Consider the following 11,286-nt stretch of genomic DNA (forward strand, 5'->3'; position numbering starts at 1 on the left):
TCATCTCTTTCATTCACACGTATGTTCAAGCACAACAAGGAATACAATCAATAGCAGTATCAGTCAACCTACTGTGGTTTCTGGGGACTCTCAAGCCTTTCATCAGGGTGTGCTGTAATTTTYTCATATGATACTACCTTTAAAAATAAAATTTAAAAAAGATTATTCCTGTAAAAGAGAGATATGTACATAACACACATGCATATACATGTAAAGATATAGATATATGTATAAATAATACATATCTTCTGTATGGATAAAGGAGGCTGTTGGTACCAGTCAGCTCTGTGATCTGTATTCTACTTGCCATAAACAGGTAATTCCACCAATTTCAGAAGGACTGACTTAATAGCCTTAAAGGGATTTAGTTTTACATGAAGTACCACACATACCAAATCAAGACAGTGTTATTATGTAGCCTCCTTTTCTATTAGGGAAAAAAAAGAAAAGTAAATGAAAGGTAGGTAGGAATTTCCTATATTTCTGAGCCAAGCATTGACTTTGCTTTACATTTCTCATTTCAGAGGTTAGATGAAAAACTCATGCAATCGAAGATTCATTACCTCTATATAATACAAGATGTTGTATATAGCTATCCAATCTTACTGACAGTAGGTTTTTAAGTACTGTGTCTGTGCAGCTGGCCACCTGGGGTTTTCAAAGGTTCTGTACCTTCAGTGTCATGCTTCTCAAATCTTCATGAAGTTTGCCATTTTCTCCTGTAAGTCTCTTGCATTCTTCCTCCTTTAACTCCAGATGATTTTTTAGTTTTTCAATCTCAGAAAGCAATAAGAAACATAAATAAATAATGTGATAAACATACAATTAGCAAATAGAAAAAAAATATCACCAAGAGAAAACACAGAGGGCAAACGACAGTCTCTATGTAAAGTAGTAGTGGTTTCTGCAACCTTTTATTAATCACTTACAGCAGTTCCCAGGACTATCATATTAGAAAAATTACTTTAATACTTCCTCAGGATAAGAAGTTACTTGTACAGTACTAGCTTCTGAGAAAATTCAGTGTACTGTAATTCACACTGCCAGAAAATGTAGTATTTTTACTTGTTTCTGAATGCCCAAGGAGTATTATTAATCAAACAGTGTGAGAAATGGATACTTTGTAACTATATGGCAGCCAGATATCCATGACAAGAATTCATGTTTTTTGTTGTTTGTTTCAGTCAGGTGCAGTCTTTTCACCTGGCTCTGAAGCTTGTTGTTTTGCTTGTGATATTTATCTAATTCTGGTCTGTGCAAATCAGACAATTTTGTACCATTTCCATGTTTCTGATGTTCAGCTCCTGAATCCTGTAGATAAATGTGCCATTAATAAAAATTGAATGAAAATCCGTATCTGTCATTAAACTTACCTCTAGTTCTGAAAATACCTTTTTTCTTATTCTATGATGTAATTATTATACTTACAATGTACTTAAATAATTCAGTATATAAAGGAACTTAGGTAGCTCTCCAGCTAGTAGCTAGAAGCCATACATACATACATACATATATGTGTGTATATATATATATTTAAAACTAGCACATTCCTGCACTTCAGGTCCCTAATCAGCTTCCAGATTATTTAAAAACTCTATATGAACACAACAAGAGGGAAGAGGGAAAGGGAGCACAATAAGTAGTAATGGCTACTTTAACAATGTTCAGAACATTGAAGCAACCTCAAACCTCGATTTTTTTTATTGCAAACAGTGATGAACTTACCTCAGTAACTTGATTCTGGAAAGATTTCATTTCATTAATTAATTGTCTTGTGATTTCTATGCTTTTCATGTACTTCTGTAACTAAAGATTTATTTTGATAAAAATTTTGAGACTTAACTAATTTATATATGCTATGCATGTCAAAAACTATCAATTGTAATAACAGAGTTTAAGAATAGACTCTTAATGATAAACCCTGAACTGGAAATAATGCTTTATATATTATATGTGGAGCCTCTTTCTAGTATGTATTTTATAATATTCTTGCTGCAGAATCACAGCTACTACATGTAACGAGCTGCTCAGATCATGGCCTTTAGCCATGATACTTATACTTTAGCCATTCAGTGGTCCTCAGCTCACTTAGGCTTTTCTCCATAAAATTTTAGCCAGTTGGTCCAAAATGGTCTAAGAGGCGGTGACGGACCTCAAAACTCCTGACATCCTAGGGGAAGGTAAAGCCTGCAGAGTACAGAAGCTGTAGATTCAGTCCACATAATTTATTTCTCTTCCCTGTATGGCTGGCAGTTACCCGTTTGGATACTAACAGAGAAGAATCCTTCAGGAGAGCTGTAACACTATGACAGTATTCAACCTCAAAACCAGAGGCCTATTTCATCAATTTTTCTTTGAAGACTGACTACAAATCTATTCTTCATTTGTTTGTATGTTTTGTTTTATGCATTATGTTTGTGCATCTATTTTCCTTCCCTCTCTTCCCCCCCCCTTTTTTTTCAGACAGAACACAAAGTCCAATTGGAATTCTAAATAAATGCCAAAACCTATAATAAAGCAAAATGTGGTATGCGCTATAATGATATTAAGCTGGTCAGTAAGCCATGTCAAAGGTGAAGGGTGGCTTTTTGCTTGGTCATTTCATTCCTAAAAGCGGGTCAATGAGAGCTGTATGTTTTTAGACTATGAAATCTTTTACTTATAAGCTGCACGRAGCCATTTGTACATTCCCAAGGCATTCAGGAAGATCTACCTTTTTCTCCAAGGTTTTCTTTTTAAGGGTAAGGTTCTTCACTTCTTCTTGCAGTTGAACAATTGCCTCATTCTTCCTGTTATGTTCAATGACAGAAAAATAATCTGTGTCCTAGTGAGTAACAATAGGAAAAAAAAAACTGCTTGAACAAAGACCTCAAATTTGTGAAGGGTTCATCATTGCCTTTCCTCRGATTTAAATGAAGGATATCTCTGGTGTCTTGACCAAACCCAGCTATGACAAATGTCATCCACTCTCTTAAAGATCCTGAGCACATAGGCTACATGATATATATGTGTATATATATATGTCAGAGATTTGCTTTTTGATTATTAAAATACAGAATATATTATGTAACTTAACAAAGCAGGCTTGTGTTGTTTGTCATATACTGGTTCAAAGCTCCTGTCTTTAACTACTCTAGATGAAAAAGAAAAATTGTATTCTAAGCCTACACTCTGTAGAAGCAAAAATAAAATTTACTAGTATGAGAACATGTACCTACAATTTGGAGTGAAATAATTAATAAAGAAGAAAGCCATCTGTGAGATGGCAGTGTTAAGAGTCGTCATTGAAAAAAAAAAGAAAAAAAAGGAGTGGGAACTGAAGAGACAATAAACTCTTAGTCATTCCACTTTATACTGTGGAAAAGGAGTAAAGTGGATCATAGGATCAGAGAAGAGTTGGGGTTAGTTGGGATCTCTGAAGATCATCTGTCCCTAACCCCAGAATTTGCAGCAATGGAAGAAAGTCTGTTTCATGCTGATTAATCTCGCAAAGAGCTGACTATTTTTAATGTCATGATTTTGCAGGCTATCCACCGCTGAGCAACTCTGTGATATGTTTCATTGTGGCTGGGATCTTCAGGACATACCATAAAATCCTTTRAAAAGTTTATTTTACACATTCTCACAAACACCAAAACATGTGTCTAAATAATCTGGCCAGGAGCAGGTATGTGCAACATAGAGGACAACAAATGACAGCTATTGAGTCCTCACTACATCTCTCAGGTTTCTCTTCATTGGCAATGACAAACTAGTTTTCAGACAGATCCCTTATATCTTTATGAGTCATGAGCTGTTACAGGGTTATCTTTTGCTCAGAATCTTGCATAATTCAGCTTCCATATATCTTAGGCCAGATTGCTGCCTGTTATGTTTTTCCCTGTTTGGGATATATGTTTGAAAAACACATCTGTCACAGCCTTGAGAAGAGARGGTTGAGAGAGGATCTTATCAGCATGTATAAGTACCTGAGGGGAGAATGTAGGGAGGATGGGGTCTAACTCTTCTCAGTGGTGGACAGTGATATGACAAGGGGCAATGGGTACAAGTTGAAACACAGTAAGTTTCATYTCCATGTGAGGAAGAACTTCTTTCCTGTGAGGATGCCAGAGCCCTGGCACAGGCTGCCCAGGGAGGTTGTGGAGTTTCCTTCTCTGGAGATCTTCAGAACTCGCCTGGATGCCGCCCTGTGCCCCGTGCTCTGGGTGTCCCTGCTGGAGCAGGGGGGTTGGACTAGATCTCTAGGGGTCCCTTCCAACCTCAGTCATTCTGTGTTTCAGTGTATTCCTGCTGGGGTAGCTGTAAAGTTCCTTAATGCCCCCACTAGAACTGCCCTGATTAGTCACATCTGTGATTCACAGCCCCTCCCCTGTGCTCACTGGCTTGGGATCTCCATTTAAGCTCCCTCTGCTCCTATGTGAGCTATGATGTAGGAAAATTCAACTCTAGTCCTGTTCCCAACTTGTTGACTAGACCTGACATGTTTCTGCCTATTTGTTAATCACTGGGACTATTAGCCAAGCCTGTTGCTGTCACCACCCCTGCTTCACTTGCCTTACTAGGATATTATGAGTCTATGCTGTGCCTGGTGAGGCGCTACCTCTGCTGGAGTCACCTTCATCTTCTAGCTTATTTTACCCTGTGCATAAGCCCTGCTCTTGCTGGTCCCTTACGGTCAGCTTTGTCTTGCCTGAGCTCCAGGCTGTGCACTGTGAGGTCTGACCCCCCAGACTGTGCAGGACCTTGCCCCATAGCTCCTGGTTACCTGCTGGATCCTGGCAGAAGACTGGCCAACCTCCGGAGGTATGTCACAGCCCTGCTGGCTTCTGCATCCTAAGTGTCCTCTGCCTTCAGGGCCCTCAACCCTTTAACAGGGAATGGGTGAAGATATGGAAGCTTATTAATCAGAGGTGGTTAAGTATTGCTGTCTGTTTGACAGGAAATCAGCAGCTCACTGGTAATATAACCTGTGGCTCTCGRGAGCTTCATATTCCACCTGGATGCCAGTAACAAGTGGAGTACTGCAAACATCTATCCTGAGACCTTCCAATCTAATATTTGCATCAAAGATTTGGATTCCATTTTATCAATGGAACGTCTGTTTACAGGGTTTGTAGATAACCCCAAATTGGGGGGAGGAACGAGGAATGAGTCAATGTTTGGTAGCAGGGCTACCATCCAGAAACAGCTAGGCAGGCTGGAGAAATGAGCCAAGAGGACCCTTGTGAAAGTCAGCAGAGACAGATGCAAAGTCATCCACACAGGAAGGAAGAGCAAGCCCTAGTCACAGTTCAGACTAGGGGCTAATTGTGGAGCAGCTCTGCTGAGAAGGATCTCATGGGTGGAATCCCAGTAGACTTCAAACTAACCATGAAGCAGCAACGTGCCCTGGCAGCAGAGAAAGCCAAGCACATCCTGGGTTTTATTAGCAGCAGCACTGCCAGGAGGTCAAGGGGAGTGATTCTCCCATGTAATCCATGGGCTTCAGACTGCATCTGGTGTTGATTGCYCATCACTGTTGTTCATTTGGTCATCAATATGGTCCATTTTTAACCCTTTCTTGTAGGCACTTTCATTCAGATTTTACTCACAACATTATTATTTCTGTTAAATGAGCCAGGAGTTTTAGAAACTTAAGATGTGACCCTAAGATCAGTGATATTAGCAGATGAAGCACCCAAAACATGTTATCTAATTTTTAAAATATCAGGGACTATCTCCAGAGACTGCTAATAAAGATGCTGTAAGTGATGTAATTCTGAGCATGCTGAATCTGTCCTCAGGGAAATGAGACCATCTGTTTTTTGTGGGKTTTTTTTCCCTCTTTCTAAACTGGTCTCTTGGTGGCCATAAATGGTAGCATATTTTGAGATTTTGCTCACTACAAATGTGAACCAGATCTTATTGAATATAAAACTRTTTTGAGGGTGGAATTATTTTTTGTTTGTTTTTCTCTTTCATTTTGGAGAAGGATCTGAACATTAGCTGACAGGCAGGATAAACAGATATTTAATACCTCATTTAAAATTCTTACCCTTTTCCAAAGGGAGAGAAAATATGGCTTTTAGAGGAATCAATCCAAAATCACTTCCAATAGATTATACCCATGTATAACAAAGTAGAAGCAGCATAGCTGAATAAAATCAGAGAGGCAGCTGGAAGTAAAGGTAAGTTTTAAGCTCTTGGTTTTAAGGTAGATCTAAAGACTCCTGTATTGTGAAATCCTGAGAGAACAGAGCAAGAGGAAATGTCAGATGCTGACAYTTGGACTGATCTGAAAACAGCGTCTAGGATCTCTGTAGACAGCTTTTGAACAAGAACTATTTTGTGTTACCTGACACATGATATGTCCATCTGCCAGAGCCAGAATACTGCAAACTTTGGACAACAGCTGGGATATTCTCTGCACGTTAAAGGTGCTAAGGCAGTCTTTTCCACTCTTCAGTTTTTTCTGAGGTAAATCAGAAAGCACGGATGACGTAGCAGCCTAAATGGAAACATTAAAATTTACCCGATTTAAGATCTCCAACTTGTCAACTGAAAAATAAAAGTAATAAATAGAACTCCTGTTAAAAAGATGACAAATGCAATATAGGATTCCCATTCAATTTCAGTCATCATTAGGTGAACTGAAAGCCAAAAAGTTATTCTCAGCTTTCATCCTGGTGCGCTTATTTCTCAGATTTCACCAGAGCTTTCCCATCTAGCCATTGAGTTTAGCCTGCTATTTACTATCTTTCTTCACTTCCTATTGTACTTAGAAAACACCTGGCCCAATACGAGTGTGACTGTTTTTATGAGTTAATAGGATTTTCTACTGTCAGTGAATATGAAGTGTATACTATTCTCTTACACCTACATAAGACTCTAGATTTATGAGGACATCCCCATTTGTGTTTGTTTTAAACAAACACAAATAATAATGGTGCAAGGATTCTGCTCTTTCCTACCTCCCTTTTCAGTAAATGCACTGATATGGATAAAATTATGGATAAAGAGCCTTTTCCTTTCTTTTGGTACCACCAAGCTATTACCATTAGCAAAAGCTAAGAGAGAAAGAGATGGTATCTGAAAGCATAACTAAACATTTCCACAAAAGTGAGGAAAGAGGTAAGGTGCTAAACTGCACCACAGGAACAACTTGGGCATTTTTACTTCTATATTCCACTCCCTTCCCAAGAACATATTGCACAAAACCTAAAACACCAGAAGATGAAACATCTCCACAATATGCCTTCTCCATTCTACTACTTCTTTCTTAATCTTCCTCCTGTAAGCAAATTTCATGTCTGAATATCTTGATGGCACAGAGACAGCAAGTTTAAAGAATGAGAAAATAGCTGTTTTTATCTGTATACAATGGCTCAAGGGTCGAAATATAAAGTTTCCTTGCTTCCACATAACATAAAGTAAGAAGGCAAAAAGAAGTTCACTTTTTTGAGGAAGGAATGAGAGACAACACCTCATCTGACTTCCACGAGGAAGACTCAGTAGTGTTAGACTACACTTATTTTGGAATGTTTTATTACATGTAAATATAATCTTGATCTTCAGACTACAGTTACACTTCATTATTTTGATTTAATACTTATGCAACATTTTATGCAAGTTGCAAGTTGTTTCATTGTCAAAATTAATCCGTTGTTAGAGAACTGGGTAAGTACAGCTGAAGTCCACAGGAAGTGTCTAAGTAGGACTTAGCTGGTAATGCACATTTATATTTCACCCTGTCTTAAAACAGTGTTACCAGTGCTGTACATAGCAACTAGGAACTCTGTTCATTATAGRTTTTTATGATGCTTACAGTGCTGTATTGATCTGAAGTTATACCTTGATTATCTGTGATTCTCTGACTTTATCATATTTCTTTTTCCATCTGGCAGTTTCAAGCTGTAAGATGCGGTTTCGTTCTTGGTCTTTAGCGCTTTGTTGCTGCAGCTTTTGGTTCTCTATTCTGAACTCACAGAGCTGCTGTTGCATTTTCTCCCTTTCAGCTTGTTCGTTTTCAAATTCTGCTTGCAGAATTTTAAGCTGAGCAGCCAGCTGGTTGTATTTGGATCCCAGCTGTTGCCTTTCTGCCAAGCTGCTATCCTTTCTTCCCTGATATTTTGTTTGCAAGGATAGAAGCCCTTTCTCTGTATTCTCCTTCTCCTCCCTTAGCTCTTGCAGGGCTGAAGTGACAGTCTCAGCCTCATGTTCCAGTTTTTGTTTGAGATGCTGAAGTTCCCTTATTTTTTCTTCTCTCCTGCATATGGTATGGTCCCTGTCCAAGTACTGTGTCCTAGACTTAGTCCTCAGTTCTGTTTCATGCTGCTTTTGCAGGAGACAATACGCACACTTTAGTTCTTCTACCTGGTGCAGAAGAACTTCTTTTTCAGCAACAATTTCCTGAAGATGTTTTGTGGCATTGCATAAAACTTCCTGCATGACTACCAGCCAATTCTTAGCATCATTTTTCTCTTTGCTGACCTTGCCTTTTCCTTCTCTTAGATCTTCAATATCCTTCTTCAGTTTGTTTACAGTTTCTTCAAAATGCTGTTGCTGAACAGTTTCCATTTCTAATTCTTTTAAATTGGACTCTTGGGAAATCTTTTCTGAATAAGAATCAATTATTTGAGCTGACTGTTCCTTCTGATTCTGCTTCATTCTCTTAGTTACTTCATCCAGACCTAAATCCCCTTCCCTAAGCAATAGTTTTTCCCTGTCTTGAATTTTCTTCTTCAGAACCGTATCATCGCACTGAAAATCTATCATTTGTGTTTGTTTTTGCTGGCTTTGCTCTAATTGCTTGATGTCACCACTGAAGTTCATAGCTTGCTCCTGAAATGGGAGCTGCTCCAAGTGGCACTTGGAATACTGTGTCTTACATGCATTTGGTGATGCTTCGTAAGGGCTTAGACAGGGGCTACCTGCTTTATGCGTGGAGAGGATCACTTCATCGCTTGCGCCTTCTTGCTTATATTCTGCCTTAGGAGCAAGTGATGTCTCGGAATGATAACATAAAGATTTCTTATCAGCTGTAGGTACTTCCTAGGGGGAAAACCACATTCTGACATAGTTAGAGCTAACATGACTTGATAGTAAATTATTCAGGGCAAGCAGAAAAGCAGCTGAGAATAAATTTGAATAAGCTTCACCCACACTGTTACAATACTAGCACAGTTTTATCGTTCTACTATTACAAAATAAGTTGTGACTCCCTTCAGTCTATCAGTCCCATCTGTTCAAACTATTTCTTCTTTAACTTCAGTGAAAACTGTGAATCCATGCTATAAAATGATAAAAAAAAAAAAAAAAAAAAAAAAAAAAAAAAAAAAGGAGCCTACCCTCCAACACCTACAAGCCCTTGCACCTGTTTCCAGGGGAATGAATCCTACACATGCAGCAAGTTCTGACCTTAAAGCAAGTAATAATAATAATAAAAAATAAGCTACAGTAACAAAAGATTAAACTATTGGATAAATCAATTGTAGAAAATGTGGTAGGATGAATATTTACATTAATGCAATAAGAAAAATGTCTTTCAATGCTCTGTGCAGCAAGGTATTTACTGAATTTCCAGCAGATGGGCAGAAGGGAGATTTTACTCAACTGAAAACAGAGCTAGAAAGGCAATAAATTCTGCATGCAGTACTACTGTCTCCTCCTTTTGGATGGAGTGGGAGAGTCAGAATCCTATAGCACTTCGTATAAGAGGGTGTTGGGGTTTTTTAAATTAATTTGCTAGATAATATAGTAAAGCTAATAATAAACAGGAGTACATTTTGAACCACAATCTTTTTAACTGTACTTATTTTTTTATCAAGCTAACTGTAGCTAAGAAAGATAAATAAAAACTAAAAATAGGAAAAAGCATCTTACAGACTCTAGAAACTTTCTGTGAGCACTTCCTCTCTTCTTGTACTGAATTACATGGTTCTTCATAGTTCTTTTCAATTCTCTATTTGACTGCATCAGAGCTGGTTTATTCATAAAGTTCTCATATAAAGAATCAGAAGAAAAGCTATTGTTGCTTTCCCCACAGGTGTTTGAAGAGTCAAGCTGTTGATCAGTGACTGCCTACAAAAACAGAGCTGGCTTTCATAAGCTGAACAGGTACTTGGTGAAAATGCATTGCCTCTTTCATTCAGACCTCAGTTAATTTAAGGTGTGACTCTAATACCTGCATTTGATACTCAACACTTCTCTTTCATCTTACGCATCAGGGAGGCATAGCACTCACAGATATGGTACTGCAATAAACATACATGTAATTTAAAGAACTACCACTAGCTTTATCAGAGAATAGTATTTTCATCATTTAAGCCTCTATTCAAGAAACAAGAAATCTTACCGTATCTCCTTTTGGACTGGGAGTTTTGCCAGTCAAGTTCAGATTACCCTCTCCAGAAAACTGTCCCTCGGCACCAAAACTTGGATATATCTTATACAGGGAGCCGTGGGGTTGAGTGAGAAAATAAGATACGTCYTTTATGGGGGATTCTTTAATAATACAGTCCAGTAGTGAGTCCCCCATTTCTGCAAGTGGCTTTTCATGAGGAGATACAAGGGACTGAACTGGTAATTGTTTTGACAGTGAACCTTTTTCTTCCTCAGATTCCCACAATTCTTTTTTAATGATGTCTTCTTCCTTCATGTTTTCTTCTAGCCAGCCCAATATTCTTGTTTGATGTGCTGGCTCTTCTTTGCTTATGGATTCCTTCTCTGGGAAAAACATCATGTTCACATCCGAAGATTGATTCCAGGAGGTTCTACAGAGAGGTCTGTTGCTTTCATCACAAGTGTTTCTAAGATTTGGTGACATTGTTGTTTTCTGTAAAGAATCTTGAAAATGCGTAAAGAATCAAAGAAAGAATTAAGTTTCTTAGAGCTGTATCAAAGAATATTCATGGAAATAACATAATATAGCTGTGTAGTGGAATCACTTTGTTTGGAACTTAACACAGTACATGAATCATTTGCCTCTTCCGTATATATCATTATTTGATCAGGAGACACTGAGCCAAAACATGATGCAAATACATGAATGCTCACATCAGGATTAAAGTGCCATATTAATCTCCCTCTCCTATGTACACGTGCCTCTTCTGTTTAAACTAGTGTATGTATAAAGTCGGAATTTAACCTAAACCTACAGCATTGGAATATCACATGATGTTTGAGGTGGAGGAAATCTGGCCTCTCACTGTGCTGATGTACAAAGGGAATCAAAGTGAAAAAAAATAAAAACAAAAAACACAGGACTGCAAAAAACAGTTCAGGTTTACTCTTAATGTTGAAGACAGC

The 11,286-nt window shown here is 38.2% G+C and overlaps 1 protein-coding gene across 1 annotated transcript; it reads right to left on the reverse strand.

The window, feature by feature from the left end:
• Positions 1–68: 68 nt before the first annotated feature.
• Positions 69–10,826, reverse strand: CAGE1 (cancer antigen 1). The gene is made up of 7 exons (XM_026044788.1): positions 10,334–10,826; positions 9,862–10,059; positions 7,831–9,030; positions 6,335–6,487; positions 2,714–2,824; positions 673–777; positions 69–137 (listed from the first exon to the last, which is right to left on the reverse strand). Exons 1-7 carry the CDS (start codon positions 10,802–10,804, stop codon positions 69–71), a joined length of 2,307 nt encoding a protein of 768 aa, XP_025900573.1. The 5' UTR covers positions 10,805–10,826.
• Positions 10,827–11,286: the final 460 nt, after the last annotated feature.

Source organism: Nothoprocta perdicaria, unplaced genomic scaffold (genome assembly GCF_003342845.1).
Source record: "Nothoprocta perdicaria isolate Ctin4 unplaced genomic scaffold, notPer1 scaffold_382, whole genome shotgun sequence".
Classification (NCBI taxonomy): domain Eukaryota; kingdom Metazoa; phylum Chordata; class Aves; order Tinamiformes; family Tinamidae; genus Nothoprocta; species Nothoprocta perdicaria.